The sequence below is a fragment of the Ambystoma mexicanum genome, chromosome 4p, assembly GCF_040938575.1.
Source record: "Ambystoma mexicanum isolate Mex_15411 chromosome 4p, UKY_AmexF1_1, whole genome shotgun sequence".
In the NCBI taxonomy this organism is placed as follows: Eukaryota; Metazoa; Chordata; class Amphibia; order Caudata; family Ambystomatidae; genus Ambystoma; species Ambystoma mexicanum.
Genome location: NC_090927.1, coordinates 605,766,982 through 605,783,023, shown reverse-complemented (window position 1 = coordinate 605,783,023; position 16,042 = coordinate 605,766,982). Strand labels below are relative to the sequence as shown.

The 16,042-nt window shown below is 49.7% G+C and overlaps 1 protein-coding gene across 16 annotated transcripts in view; it reads left to right on the top strand.

Annotated features, from left to right (window-relative positions):
* The window catches only part of DST (dystonin), a 2,190,048-nt gene that overhangs the window by 326,855 nt on the left and 1,847,151 nt on the right, over positions 1 to 16,042 (top strand). Inside the window, exon 1 of one of the 16 annotated variants that reach the window (XM_069606163.1) lies at positions 5,842 to 5,991. The exons of the other annotated variants lie outside the window; for them this stretch is intronic. Coding sequence (XP_069462264.1) covers positions 5,892 to 5,991 — 100 coding nt within the window. The 5' untranslated portion in view covers positions 5,842 to 5,891. Of the gene's footprint in view, positions 1 to 5,841; positions 5,992 to 16,042 lie in introns of those variants that run through there. 16 annotated transcript variants of the gene reach the window in all.

Genomic DNA, 16,042 nt, shown 5'->3' with positions numbered 1-16,042 from the left:
TGGTGCCCATGCCCAAAAATATATATAGGCATGACGGAACGGAAAGTTACCACACTGACAGTTGAACATAGGAGTTACATCCGTAAACAGAACACGTTTGCTCCTATGGCAAGTCATTTTGCCATGATGGAGCATGATGTAGAAGGATTGAAATGGACAGTCTTGTGGCAATTGGAAAGGACTAGAAACAGCGAGGCTGATTTGAAAAAACTGTAGTATAAGGAACAATGGTTGATTTTTTTTTAACAGACTCTGCAACTAGGGGACTTAATGAACAGGTCAATTGGAAGCATTAGCTGTATATCTTATAATTGTTATATTCAACGCAGTAAGGTACTTACTTAGTGTGAATGAAAGTCCTTTTTCTCTGATGGATGGTAGCTGTTGGTTCCGTCAGACATTGAAGGTTGTGACCTTTCAAGCTCTCCTACAGGAGGATGTCAGTATGGTGATCTCTGGCCATACAAGAGTGTACGTCCTGATATACCACTGTAATAATTAACGGTACGCGTGACCAGTAGAGACTGGTATAGTCACGTATTAAGGGATACCGCCTTTACCCATGGCTGCGGGAGAACCGTAATAATTATAAATGATTAGAGTAGGCAGAGATGCGAATCTTGGGCATGATAGAGTTAACGTTCCGAAGCGCGAACGACACATGACACGGAGCACGTGATCTGTACGGTTTAGCTGTAATCACGTGATAAAACGCATGGGAGAAACACACACTGAAGTGAAAAGGAGCTGTGACGGCTACTACGAGTGGTTTTGATATTTAGAAGGCAAGCGATTCTAATACGGTAAGTCTATTTGATCTATACAGAACAATAGAGGATTGTAGTTTAACACAAATTTAAGCCGTGGCTGGCACGTGGACTGAATGTGTTTCCGTTACGATATTTTAGGAACTCGTTTGGGTACTTGAATAGTACGACCATCGCGAGTGAACGGATCAACTTAAAGAGGACGAATGACTCGTTAATGGCCTGAATGCGGGAGCCTGTAGATATACAGAGGTGGTAAAACGCCTATGAGCCAGAGGTAAATTATGACACGAAAGTTTGATGTCGGTTAAGGCAAACAGTGGAATATACCAGGTATCATGGCTACAGTAATTTGAACAAAGAATAGGACGTTTTGTTAATAGTAGTTTGTTCAGTTTGATGGCATACAGATGACATGTTGCAATAAAATCTGACTCTAAGAATGTAGATTGCTGTTGTCTAATGAAAGAGACAAAGATAGGCACTAATAGAGGATTATGATTATCTCCACTCCCGATTGGATACCCTCTCAGTTTGTTTTTTCCTTTTGTGTTTTTCAGAAACTGAGTGGTCCGACATAGGTGTTGTGACTCTCCCCTACAACTGTGGTCAAGAGACTATGTTGACTCGGGGTACACGGTAAACCTTAGCCTGGCAGAAATAGGTGCTGACTAAGTAGAACGACAGTATGAGACATATTACGGACTGTTGTTTTTTGTTTTTTCCCTTGTTGTTTGTTTTCCCAGGTCGAGATTTGTGCTGAGTAAAGTCAGACTTTACTGATTTGACAGTACAGAGAGTTGTGTTGTGAACAGTGTTTAGTCACCCTATAAACAAGATAGATGTAAGAAAGGTACATATGGTCCCCCTGATGAAGTTCAGAAGAGTTGTGTAAAGCAATATTGTGGTGAACGAAACATGTTGGGTTGTTAAGATATGGTATTGTGAGTTGTCAACAATACGGTAGATTAACAAATTCAGTTGGAATAAACCCAAGGGTAGCAAGAAAGGGGGATGAATATTACTCTGATCATGGTAAAATATATATGAGGTATCCTAAATAGAAAGGAACCCATGAGCTACCGACCATTGTGTTTCTTTATGTATAACTAATGTGGTGTTCATAAACGTGTCTTGCATCATATAGTTTTGTATAGGCAGGGTGTTAAAGAGTGTAGCACATTATAGGTTTTTTTTAATAGAAAAAAACAATAATAATTTTCTATTTTTCTATTATTGGTGATGTACTTAATTTTAGGACATTTTTTGTAAAGGTTTTAGAAATATATAAAATTTTACACATTTTTTATCCAAATGTATGAAGTTGGTGTATGAGTGATTGAATTGTAATCTATATGAAATAAAATTGTTAATATTTATTTGTGTGATGATCATTGTGTGTTGACTTAGTACATATTTGGCCTATGTACCAAGTAATCTAGACCTGGGAAACAACTAAAGGGAGAATCAGGTGGACGTTTTTGATCTTTTGTTTAGTGATTGTCCGTAATTGGTTTAAAGGAGCATGATCTAAAAACGTCGATAAATAGCTCTGGGTCTCTTTCTGGTTTTTGTAGCCTAGCAAAATACATCATGCTCAGCCATCCCAGATTCTCACTCCCGTACCATCTATTCCGAGTTCTCCGGTGTCGGTTGTGCATCGGGTTGATATGTAATTGCTAGTATTCCAAAAATGAAATGTCTGTGGGCGGAAGATGCACCTCTGCGTTTGTTGCTTCTTGTTGTTGTTCCTGCTTCTTGCAGCATCCATGCGTCGAAGTGTGTGCTGTCAGTTCTTTAACATCCTGATTATAGTCTCTGACACTTCTAGGTTGACCATTCTACATGGCGTTGCATGTACGTTTACTGTCGGGTATCACTATCCTGCTGGTGGGCTCTTGAGGCGTAGGTCGTTTTGTCCCTTCCGTGTGGTCTCGTCGTCCTTCCGGTATAGGTGACAGGCGCTCCGTATCCATCCATGTATGCGTATCCTCCAGGGTTTCGAAGAAGAGGACGTGGCCTTTGTATAGGATTTTCAGTTGTGCTGGGTATAGCAGCATGCATTTATGGTTGGTTTCCCGGATTCTCTTTTTTACTGAAGCGAAGTGCATTCTCCTTTTTGTACTTGTAAAGTATAGTCAGGCTATGCAGTGATTTTTGCTGATGCTCTCTTGATCATGCCTTCATCCTGAAGTACTCCAGTATTTCTTCTTTGTCTTTGTAGTTTAATATCCTTGCTACTATAGGCCACGGAGGTGCCCGGGGAGTTTTTTTTTTTCGAGTGATCTGTGAGTTCGTTCCACAGTTTAGCCTTGCGTGAGGTTTCTGGAGCCTATTTCTTGTAATAACATGCTGTCTATGTAATTCGTGGGGTTCTTACCTTCCTCGCCGTCCGATAGAGCAAATATTCTAGCATTGTTTCTCCGAGCTCTCCCTTCTGCGTTATCCACTCTCTCTTCTAAGTTACTTAGACGTTGCTGCATCAACTTTTCATCTCTGAGTGTCCTTTTGTATGTCGTGTTTTCTGACACTTCTTTCTCTAGCGTTCCGGTCCTCTCTGCTAGTGTTCGCACCTCTTGCGTCGGGGGGCAATCGTCGATGATAATGGTGTCCATTTTGGCTTCCAACAAGGATTTTAAGACTGCTATCGCTGCCCGGATGTGGTGGTCTCTCCCAGTCTGCTCTGCCAGCGAGGCTTGAGTTGAAGCCGCTATGTTTGTGGGTGCTGTTGTCCCTGTAGGCTTTGAAAATGTGTCAATAGTGGGCTGCTTAGACCTGTGCTTGGATGCTTTGTGAGGCATTTGCAAGGACCTTGACTATGGTTGGTGCTCTACGGTGGTGGTTGAGCGCCTTTGCGGCTATTGGTGCGGCTTTTAGGCCTCCTTCTCATTGTGCAGTGCAGCTCTCTTTGGCCCAGGAGGGCTACCTGTTACCTCTCCTTTGAGTCTGAAGTCACGTGTGCCATACGGGGTTGTCGCAGTGCCTGGCTGCGCACCTTGGTTGTAAGTCCAGGGTTTACTATGTGCTATGCTCCCCTTGTGTGCTTAAGTTGCCACTGTGGTGTGTCAGCCGCCTGCGCCGCGATCCCCCCTGGACTAATGCATTAAAGTTGTCCACGGCTCAGTTTATCACGTGTCTTTGGGAGTTGGGCCCCTTGTTTCTCTCGCTCTTGTCTCTTTGCTTTTTACATTAGGGCTCGCCTTTGCTGAAAGCGCCTTGCTTGCTTTTCCGTACGTTTGTTTGGCCGCTTGTGATGGGTTGGGTCGTGTTGTTATTCTTGGGCCTGCCCCATGTCTGATGTTGCGGGCGGGTTGACCCGCTTGCCGTGCTCAAAGTCTTAGGTCCCTCCAGGCCCACGGCGATCATTAGCTGGTGCAATGCCCCAGGAGTGCCTCGGTACGAGTGTCCCCTTTGATTTGCTCACTGGTCCTTGGTGGCTCCTCCGGTCGCCTTCTCTCTCTGTTTCGTTGCTCCGTGCACATGTCTGTGTCTTTGCGAGCAGCGCTCGCTCTTCGGAAGTCTTGCTTTGGGTTGCCTGTAGCTCCACCTGTAACTTGCAGCAAGATTTCTTTCCTCTCTGGTACGCAACACCCGGCCGGGTTTCTCGCCTACTGGACTCCCCTTCTCCACTGGTAACTCCACCTTTTATGCACCTGTGACCTGTTAACAGGTTGCAGGTGCGAGCCCTTCCACTCAATAGCCTGACTCCAACTACATAGGTTCTTGGGACATGCCTGGCCCTGGTAATAGTTTCCAAGCCTCTTCCTCAACCCAGTAGCAGAGTGGTGTAACTTAAATGTTAGTGTGCACAACTCCCAGTTGCCTTGTCCTGGTCCTCGTACTAGAGTGGTGTGCCTGAACATTAGTGTATATGACTCCTAGTTGTCTCGTCCTAGTACTAGAATAGTGTGACTAATGGGAAGTGAGAGGACGTGATTGGCAGCAGCCTATAAAGGAAGGGTGGGGAGGGTATGGTTTGGTTTCTTAAGGGAGATGAAGATACCCTGCCTTGCTCCCAGACATCCTCCTACTCAACCTCTTCCTAGTGCCACTATTTTGATGGAATTTTCTAGGATCATCCTGGAAGGGAGAAAAGGGTAACACTATCCCATAAAGGCTACTGGGGTTGTATGTTCATCATGGAATGGAAATGGGGGGATACCCTGTCCCACCCAAAGACAGCCCCCTTTCTTTCCCCAAGTCTCTTCTACCCAGGTAACCCTCCCTCACATAGCTATTCCCAGGGTCGGGATCCAAAAGTGATGGCCCTTCCCTGGCCACCTTAGGTCTTACTGCCATGTTGTACAGTTATGGCAGTACCTGAAAAATTCCTATCCCATGTCTACACAACAGGCAAAACTGTTGGCTTATCCAATGAAGGTTTGTTATGCGGGCCTGTTTTGTACCAATCCTACCCTATCCCCCTTTCTATCTCGCTTCCCTTCACTCTTTCTGTTCCCGCTTTAATTTTTTTCCCTCGTCTTCTAGTCTCTCCTCCGCCACGTTCTCTACCTTTCATCTTTCCCTGTCATCCCCCCCCCCTTATTTCCCGCACACGCCCCGTTCACCCTACCCCACACTTTTCACGGCCCCTTCTTCCCCTCTTTAGCTCCTGTCAACACTGGTCAGTGCATGCCTTTATCCCTGTAGCATGTGCCGTGGCCCTGACCGTGGTGGCAGTGCCAGGTAACGGGGAGTCATGGCTCGTTAATGGGGCAGAAGGGGGCATGTGTGCAAGACGCGACGCCCATACCACGCCCTTCACGGTGCCTACAGCCTGCCTAGTAAATACCACTGAGCTGCGCCACCTCCTGTTAATCTGTCGTGGAAGCGAACTAAGATAAATAAATAAGAAATGATGAGTATTCTATGGAGCGGAGCTGGGCCCCTGAGCCTTCGCTCTTCATTTATTCAGCAGTGACAGCGACACAAGAAGGGGCTGGCCTGCCCGCCTGCCTGTGCGTCTGCACTCGCACACGGCTGCCCAGCCCAGGGAGGGGGCACGGAGGAGAGGGGAGTGCCCAGCGGAATGTAGCCGCCCACTCCTCTCCGCTCTGCCTCGGCCCTCCTTCTCTTCATCCCGGGGAGTGAACGGGTGGTCCTCCCCAGCTCTCAGGGATAACCATGGCCGGCTCCCGGCACTGCTCCCCCGCCTTCCAGCGCTACTATGCCGAGGAGCAGGAGTGTCTGCAGGCCTACGAGGACGTGCTGGAACGATGCAAAGGTAGGGGGGTGCCCGCTGGGCTGCGGGCAGCAAGGGGAGCCTTAAAATAGCCACCGCGGACAGAGGCTGTAAACAACTGCTAGGGCATGAGCGGCGGGCACGACGGGCACGGACCCTTCCTTTCCCGTGACAGTGGTGGAGGCACTGCCCCCCTGCACCTCCTAACTTCCATGGGGCGCTTAGTCACTGATGACACGGCATGACGCCATCCTCTATAAACCCCCCAATCCCCCGTGCAGGTGGGAGCTTCCATTCAAGCAGATTATTTCAGGGCTGGGCTGCCGCTGGAATAAGAGCTCGCTGGCCAGGGGGGCATTGCCACACAGTGTCTTGGGGTGGGCTGTAAATATTAGACCGCAAGCCCCCTCATTCAAGCAGATTATTCCAGGGCTGGGCTGCCGCTGGAATAAGAGCTCGCTGGCCAGGGGGGCATTGCCACACAGTGTCTTGGGGTGGGCTGTACACATTAGACCGCAAGCCCCCCTACACACGCACGCTGTGTTGGTAGGGCTCTGATGTTCTGCCCTGATTAGTGCACGTCAATTTCCAGCGGGCTGCGGTGTAGTGTGCTGTTCGGGGGCAGCATTTGTGTAGTACATGTTGCCACTGATTTATTGTCGGCTCTAAGCACAGTGGTGTCCAGCATGGGCGAAGCTGGGACTAATATAGCGGACTGAGAGCCGGGCATTGCCAGAGGGACAGGCGCGGGCGTGGGGTTATAGCTGCAGCACAACAGTGGCTGGCATCGTTTTCAATAGCTGCATAATAAATAATCCTTTTGATTTCGAAGCCTCTTTGGAGTATGAATGCCCGCTGTGCTGCGGGGCGGCGTGCCGTTTTGCCCACGTGTGCCGTGCCGGCTGCTGTGCATTTTTCCGTTATAATCGCAGGAGTCAGGCGCGGGGAGGGGGCAGGGCTCGGCCCGAGCGTGTTGTGATCTAGGACTAGGAGGGATCGCTTTCCAATGTGCTTCCCATATGGTGCGCGCATTCCCACCGGGGTTTCTGCTGCTGCATGAGCTCACCCGGGCCGGGGCGGCGCGGCCAGCCCCTCGGAGGGGATGATATAACGGAGCAGGAATGGGATGGGGGAGGAGTGCTGCTCCACAGGCGTCTGAAGGCTGCCGGGCTCTCCGCTCTGGACTGCCCCCTTTCCTTGGCCTATAGCCCCCACCAGCGAGGCTTCCCGTGCCATGGCCGAGCGCGCGCGTGTGTGTGTGTGTGCATGCGCGCGCCATGCCTCAGCTGTTAGCGGCCGCAGGGCACACATCACTGTCTGCCCTACCCTGGGTGGATCATGTGATGGCAGCGAGGCGTGGAATCTGGGAAAGACAGTTATTTCAGGACAGCCCCTCTTCCCAGGCGCCCTGTCAGGATGTAGCAAGGTTGGCCGGTGATGAGGTAGCGCAAACGTGCAAGAGGTGGCCTTCAACAAGTGGAAGGCAGGCCATGTGCTCTGGCTGAGCCGAGGGCGTCTGCCAATGCGCCGTGTGGGCTGCATAGCTGAGCCATGAGCGCCCCACGGCTGGGCAACTGTCCGACATTACTGGGGGGTAGAGGGAGGGGGGGGGGCAGGTGGCATCTGCTGGGCTTTTGACATGGCTTATTGTGGCGTTGCTCTTTTGAATAGTGCCACTGGGTTGCCTGTGGCCGCATCTGACAGACCCTCCCCCAACCCCCATATAGTGGCATTGATTTTGCGTCAAGGAAACACTGCCTACACATGTGCACGTTTTACAGCATTTGTGCTTCATTAAAACAGTTATACTAGCGGCTGGAAATACAACAATACAACATTCTATTTACATTGTGCATATTGTGCCTAAAAATCTCTCACAGCGGTCTAGTTGGAGAAATAACGAGTCTCTTGCACTGGCTGGCGCCCTTTCCTGACCTCCTCTCAGCGCCCATCCACATTCCTGACCATCATGGCCAGATAATTGGGTCTCGGCCAGCCCACCCAACTCCCTGTCTTGTCCAAACGCGCACACACACATCCAAATCCAGCTGACAATCTTTCTCATACATTGGACTTTGGTCCCCATGGGGCGTTCCTCCCCAAAAGCACGTTAGGCCATACTAATGGGATAAAGGCGCTACATAAACGACAAACTACTACTAAAAAGCCATTCACTTCATCTGAGCAGCGTGGAGGGCAGTTGGAGCACTGGCTCTGTGGGCTCTGGATATCGGAGGTTGACAGGGATTTGTCGATTAGACTCTACAATAAGTGACACACTGGTAAAATACTAGATTTTTTCATTTTTAGCAACATTTCAGAAATGTTGGGGCACATTGAAAAATGTGGCGTTTTTATGTCCACAATGCAACACAAAGGCTATAAACTGGACTGTCGGATTTAAGGCAACAACAGGCGTGTTTCCCTGAACTTACTTCACCTAAAATCCACCACATGGTGGCTTCCAAACCTTATGGGGACCAGTCAGAAGGAGAGCAAGAAGGGATGCAAGAGGCAAGGACTTTACTTGAGATCTGCACGCCGTGAGGAGCAAGTAGATCTTCGGGGCACGCCTGGGTGCAACCATCAGTGGCGGGTCTCTTTGGATATCGCCTGGCTTTGGGTTTCTCATGGCAATAGGGCAGTGCCTGTAGTCCTGCTCCGCGTGTGCCAGGTTTGTGCACCAACTTGGGCGAGTTTCGTTCTCTAGTCAACTGTGCAGCTGGCAGGAGAGCAACTTTTAAAGGCACGTTTTCCCTCAATTTCACCAGGCATTACCCAGTTTGTTATGAAAAGTCCCAAGTGGAGATTTGTAGGTGTGGGGCAATTTTGTTTTTGTGTCCATGTGTAATGCATGTCTTGGCACGACCCAGGTGTTTTATGGTGCGCTGTCGCATTCCACCAGGACGTTGGGCGCAGATGAAGACTTTTCATATTTCCAAGTAAAAAATGACCCTGGAGACTTTAAAGCCAATATTGTGTGCCCCGATAACAGATTAAATTAAAGCAAATCACAGTGGCACATTAACACTACAAGTAATGGGGCAAACTTGCCTCACTTAAGCAAACATTTCAATGAGAACAGCATTTAATTCTCATATTGACACTCCAACAAACCAAAGGCACATATGGTGCAAGGTTTTTCATAATTGGAAGCCAGCCCCGGCGTGGTCATTCTCTTGATACTTGTGTTGGATCTCAGCCCTGAAGAAGACTAGGGCTGCCGAAACAGCATTGTTCTCGCTTCCTGTATGTTGAAACACGTGTCGGGACCACACATATTGAGACTGATGGAATATGCATAATGAGATTGTTTACTTGATGTTGGAAGATGATGATTGATGGTACATACTGTGTATAAAGATGTGACATGGAATTAAAACAGATCTCTTCTTTTCACTGCCAAGTGTTTATGTAATTTAAGTAGATCTATAAGTCAGACTGAAATGTATTTTTCTAAATGGTCCGGTGTGATGAATGATATACTATGGGTTCTTTTCGGTAATTCCATAGGCACTGTGGGAATATTCACTTTTTTGATTGCCGGGCATTCTGCAGCCTGTCTGCTCTCTCACGGCGGTCACCCCGGAGTGTTTGTGTGTGATATCCATCACATCATGTCCAAGGCGCCCCATTGCCCCGCCTCCTTCTCTCATACCCACTATCTTTGCTCCCACCCAGTGTCTCTTCTCCCCTTGTCTACATTTTAAACCTCTCACTGTCTCTCCAACATCCAAACCTTCTCTGTAGTGGCTGAAAGGCAACACGGCACAGTGCAAAACACCAACAAGTAACCCTTAACCCACCTGAGTCTCTACTATCTGCCTTTTTGCTCTTACCATTCTTCTCTCCTCTTCTCCTGCTGTGACCGCCCCCATTGCCTACTAACCGGTCCATCTCACTGCCACCTCATGACTTGTCCATCGGGAGGATAGCTCAGGGGCAACACGCTCGCCTTGGAAGCAAGACGACACGCAGCAACACAAGTTCGATCCCCAGGTCTGATTTAGAAAGAGGCTTTTGCAATAGTTCAGCCTAGAGAGGACCAGGGCTCTGGAGACAGTGAGCGTCTGGGGGAAAGTGAGAAAAGGCAGCATACCTCTCTGAGGAGAGAAGGAGAGGGTGGAGTCGAAGATGACGTCAAGGTTCTTGGCCTCACAGGAAGGAACAGGAAGAGGGCCCAGCGTGGGCGGCCAGAGAGAGAGGAAAGGAGGGAGCAGGTGTCCTGATGAGGAGGATCTCGGTCTTACTGGCATTAAGGCAGAGATCATTGGCGGCACACCATTCCTGGATTGCAGCCAGATAGTCTGGTATGTGAGAAGGGACAGAGGTGGCTTAGGGGAGCCTGAAGCAGAGCTGGGTGTCATCCGCATAACACTAATAGTTAGAGCAAAATGTAGAGACCCGGTGGGCAAGAGGTGCTAGGTAGTGGTTGAAAAGCCAAGGAGAAAGGTTAGATCCCTGGGGAACACCAATTAGAGAGAGAGATAGACAGGAAAGACTCCAGTTGGACCTGGGATGGCCGGTCAGTGAGAAAGTAAGTCAAACAGGTCAGGGCCTGACCGGTGATGCCCAGGTTGTCACAGAGGCGATTGAGCAGTATGGCATGGTTGACTGTGTCAAAGGCAGAGGATAGATTGATGAGAATGAGGACAGAAGGAAGATTAGAGTCAAGATTAGAGAGCAAGTCTTCAGAAGTGTTCAGGAGAGCAGTTTCCATGCTTCTGGCAGCTCTGAAGCCAGACAGGTGATCGCAGAGACAACCAACAAATTCAGTATTCAGATTGAGCTGGGAAATGGCCATCTTTTCCAAGAGTTTACCCAGGAAAGGAGTGATGGAGATCGGGCGATAGTTAGCTGGAGGGTAAGGATCGGCAGTGGGCTTCTTTAGAAGGGGTTGCCCAAGGGAGTGCTTAAAGGGGGAGGGGAAGGTTCCAGTGGCAAAGGGGTGATTGCAGAAATCAGCCAAGGGTGATGATGTGGTCTGTCATGGTTCTGAATGAGCAGGGGAGAGCCTGCTTTGATCCCTTGGTACAGTTTTACTACCTCTCCCACCACGACCCCATTCCAGTCATGTAACACCATATTGTTCATGTAAATTGTTCTAATTACTGTTTTCCGATACTTGATTCATTGTTGATAATTGTTATTTATTCTTTTTGTCCTTATGTAAAGCGCTTTGGAGTAAAGCGCTATATAAACCCTAATAAAATACAAATATATCTGACTTGCCTAGAAACATCGTCAGGGATAAACAGGGGAAAAAACAGCCAAAAATGGGCCAGTGGTGTTAGAGGAGGCAGAGGAAGAGAGGGTGGACAGGATGTCGTGAGTTTTAGTTGTGAAATGGGAAGCCAGGGCTGTGCATAGGGTCTCGGAGGGAACAGGATAGGTAGAGACTAGAGCAGGATTGGCTAGCTCCTTGCAGATTTAGAAAAGTTCGGCTGAGATTTTAGATGCCACAGAGACGCAGGCTTGGATGTAGGCTCTCTTCTTAGAGAGGACAGAGAGTCTGTACTGCCTTTAGAGCAGGCAGCAGGGCAGTTTGTCAGTGGGTGTACCTGATGCCCTCCACTTCTTTTCAGCCACCCTACACTTGGATTTAAGGGTTGCAAGGTTGGAATCGTACCAAGAGTTGCACTTGTACGTAGTCTTCAAACAAACCCTCATGACAGGAGCAAGGACGTCAATAGTGTTAGAGATGGAGGTTAGAGAGGGCTGTGGCAGAATGTGAGTCAGCCGTAGGTGTAGGAGGAGGGGAGACCGTAGCGGCGAAAGCCTCAACTGACACAGCTTCATGGGCCGGATGACGGAGAAGGTAGGTGGCAGTGCTGGGGTAGGCTTGACCTGAGGGGTAGAGAGCGAGAAGTGGGTGACAAGGAGAAAGTGGTCGCTCCAACAGAGAGGTGTGGTGAGAGGGTTAGAGAGGAGGAGGTCTGAGGAGATCAGAACATTCAGTGTGTGCCCTGCAGAGTGAGTCGGGCCAGAGGGAAGACTAGAGAGAGAGAGTCGCAGATGTTGCATTAGAGCCCCGAAGAGGGGCAAGTGGCATCCAGGTGGATGTTCAGGTCTCTGAAGAGGAGAAGTTGAGAGGTAGAGGCAAGGAGGGAGGAGGAGAGGTCAGCCCACTGGGAGGGGAAGAGGGCGACCTGGCCAGGTGGCCTGTAGATAGTAGCTACAGTGAGAGAGAGGCCAAGTGAGAGAGAGAGCCTGCAGACCAGGCATTCAAAGGAGGACTAGTCCTGCATTGGAATGACAGAAGCAGAGATCCACTCTGGGAAAACAAGGCTACACTTCCGCTGGGACGGTTGGTTCTGGGTTCGGAGAGGATCTTGTAGCCAACGGGTAGGAGAGTGTCCAAACTCGTGACAGAGCTGGCCGTGAACCAAGTCTCGGTGAGACAGAGTACATCAAAATCAAGCTCTTCCAGGAGACGGCAGATGTCAGAGGAGTGTTTGACAGCGGAGCGAGAGTTGAGAGTAGCGATGTGGAATGGTGTCCAATCAAATGGTCGACAGACAAATGGTCGACAGGACAAATGGTCGACACAATTTGGTCGACAGGTCAAATGGTCGAATTTTTTTAAAATGTATATATATATTTTTTAGGTTTTCGTTTAGGGAAAAAAAGGGGGTTTTAGCAAAAAAAAGGGGGTTGGGGAGGACCCCCCAAACAAAAAGAAATGTGAAAAAAAGCAACAGAAAAAAAATTCGACCATTTGACCTGTCGACCTTTTTGTGTCGACCATTTGTCCTACCGACCATTTATTTTCGACCAAATGACCTAGAACCATGTGGAATAGGTTGCCACCTTTTGAAGGACTTCTGTGGAGGGGTACAGGCCAGAGATACGCCCTGCTGAAGTGTTGGTGGTGCCCAAGGATGGGCAGCGGAGGGAGGAAGAGATGGCAGGGTAGTCGGAGAGGAAGTAGAGAGTGCCAGAGATGTGGCAGAGGAAGGAGGCAACAGTGTGGCCAAAGAAGTAGCAGAGGGTGCCGGAGAGGTGGCAGAGGAAGGAGGCGGCAGAGTAGCCAGAGAGCATTAAGTAGGGATAGCAGGAGAAGAAATGAAGTTGATAAGGCGCGGGAAGCGTCTATCAAAAAGGAGAAGATTGGCCAGAGGGCACTGGACCAAGACAATGCCATTTAAGTAGAGATTAATGATGGTCTTAGAGGAGTGGAAGGCGGCCAGGCAAGCCTCCCGCCGGGTGCCACCATTAATGGGAGAAGAAAAAGGAGAGCGCACAGAGACCATATGGGTGGTCCATAGGCCTGGAGACGGAATGACATAGAGGATGTTGGTATGGGTCTGTCTGGGGGATGCACTGGTGTAGGTATCGGCGATAGGTAGGCCTGGGCTGGAGACCAGGGTGTCCCTTTTGAGCTTCTTCCTGCCAGACTTACTGAGAGGGATAGGATAGTCGATAGAATAGCAGTTAGGGAAGATGGGTGAGAGAGCACCATAGAGGGTGCAGTGCAGAAAGAGGGGAGGGAAGGGAGAGGGCAATGGAGAGGGTAGTCCAGGCAGGAGGAGAGGGTGAGGTGGCACAGGGGGCAAACAAGAGGAAGGCACAATGGGGGGGGGGACAAAACAGGGAGGGGAGCCCAACACAGAACAAGAAACACCGGTCCTACGAAATCAGATGCAATACAGAATCATCAACAAAGCACATTATGCAAGGAACCTAGAAGTAAAGAGTGCAGGCAATGCAATGCCAAAAACCATAGAGAACAACACAATGCCAATACAGTAGAGAAAAAACTGTGGCAGTGTCAAAGTACAGTGCAGAAACCCAACCCACCAAAGCACAGTTCACAACTGAAGAACCTAGAAGTAGAGGAATGCAGAGGTACAGTAGTGAAACAAAACAGTGGAAGGGTCAGGGAAACACCATGCAAGGGGGTGACCAAACAATAGGTCAGAGAGCAGAGGGGTGAAGATATGAGAGGAAGGTAGCGAAATGCTGGGAGGGGAAGCATGGACAGGATGCAGGGACCTACGATTGCAAGGGAGCGCACGCCGCCTAAATTGCGGGTGAGCGAATGTGGCCCAAGATGGGGTGTGGCCTGATGCGAGGGAGCACACGTGGCCTAAGTTGTGAGGGAGCGCACACGACCTAATTTGCGAGGGAGCGTACGCGGCCTAATTTGCAAGGGAGCGTACGTGGCCTAATTTGCGAGGGGGCGCATGCTGCCTAATTTGCGAGGGAGCGCATGCTGCCTGAGTTGTGAGGGGGTGCACGTAGACAGGCGAGAGAACGATCACGTGGGGGGTGCGAGGACCGATAGCAGGCGAACGCATGTGCGGAGGGAAAGGGGCACAAGGTCAGGGAGGGTGAGGAGTGTAGCAGTGCTAATGCTCCCCACATCTTCTTACCTTGCGGATGCCGAAAGGAGGGTGAAGTCGGCCACGCTCACAATCTGTGCCTCTACCCCATCGCTGCCAAAAACCTGCGTCGCGCAACATTGCGGCCTTGTCCTGCGTGGGGTTTACCACAAAGGGTCCGAACATCAGTTCGTAAAGGTTTGGAAGCGTGGACGTAGTGCAGCAATCTGACCTAAAATGAATACAGACCTGATGTACAGGGACATTTGCATTACTCAAGTGACCCCCACATGTGCATCGCTCAAAAGCTTGTTGTTGGTGGCAAACGCTCTCTCTACAGGGGGGTACTGAAAACAGATGCTGCAGGTACTAGTATTGTAGAGGTGTTACGTTTCTCAGAGTTGTGAATAGCTCAACTATTCTTTATTTTTGCTTTGTATTTTGAATCCTATAGGTTTTCTTTCTCCCAAAAAATACATGATTTGAAAAGTACCAAAATGACAAAAAACCACCCGGGTTAGCCCTCGCAAGTGACATCGGCCAACGTGAGATCTCTGCTAATGCTAACGATTCTGCCGGCTCAATAAGCCCCATAGTACGGAGAGCAGCTGGTTCCTTAAGGTGCACCACCAGAGGCGTTACTGGGGGGGGGGGCTTAGGGGGCTATAGCCCTAGGTCTTTCGGTTGTAGCCCCGGATAGAAGCTCAGGGACTACAACCTAAAGGCTATAGGTAGCCCCGAATCCCGCCAGTCTCGACATTAGCTTAGCCCCTGATCTTTTCCAGACCTAGCAACACCCCTGACCAACACTGTATAGTTTCCGTGAATCGGGCATGCTTAGAGACTTTTGATGGAGGGTAAGCTAATCAGAGGCTGCTTTGATCTTCTGCCAAATTCCCACTGGATTTGCAAATGCTATCCGAGTGAATGACGTTTTTCCAATGTTTCTACTTCTTAAGAAAATGCGTGTATGGCTTCACCGAAGGAGGACATCTTTACGGCCACTTTCAATCTGTTACGCGTTCAGAAATTTTGCCTGTTTGGAAGCTCAGTTTCCAGTCAATTCCATGTTTTCATTCGGCATTCAGAAACCTGCTTCAAAATGCAAACAGCCTGCAGCTTCTCACACATGCCTCCAGTGGAACGTGTCTAGGTTGGCATGCAGTGGCCATTGTTGACTATTTAGTTTGCGTGTGGTTGACCACAGTTGGCCTAAGTTAGGTGGAGCTGCTGCAGTTTCCCAGATTCCCGGGCTGTCACTGGCTTCAGGAGTCTGAAGGCGCCTCCCAGAAAGGCATGGATTCTCTAGGGCTCTGGCCAGCACAGAGCTGGTGGAACAGTGTGCGCAGAGGGCTGAGAAGAGATCTCAACACACTCCTACCACTGAAATGATGCCAAGACTCTGTCGGGTGCCTGAATTTCCACACCAAGGCGGAGGAAACCTGTAGCTCCTGGAGGCGAGTCCCCTCCCCCAGTGGAGGCACCGTAAGGTGGCCAGGGTGGGAGGCGCCAGGAAGGCTAGGTAAACAGGTGGCTGCCGCAAGCAGCCGATGAGAACTGGCTGGGGATGGTTGTGCCACGGCTCGAGCCAGAATAATTTGTGAGCCGCAGGGGTCTCGGCTAGGGTGCTAAAAGAAGCAGTTGAAAGGGGACTGGGGAGTGAGAAAAATCAGCAGCTCTTCCACTCTGACTTTGTGACCCTGCCGATGCCACCAAGATCCTCTGGATCCTCCTCTGCCTGCCGCCGCTGGGGAACCGCTGCCGCTCTC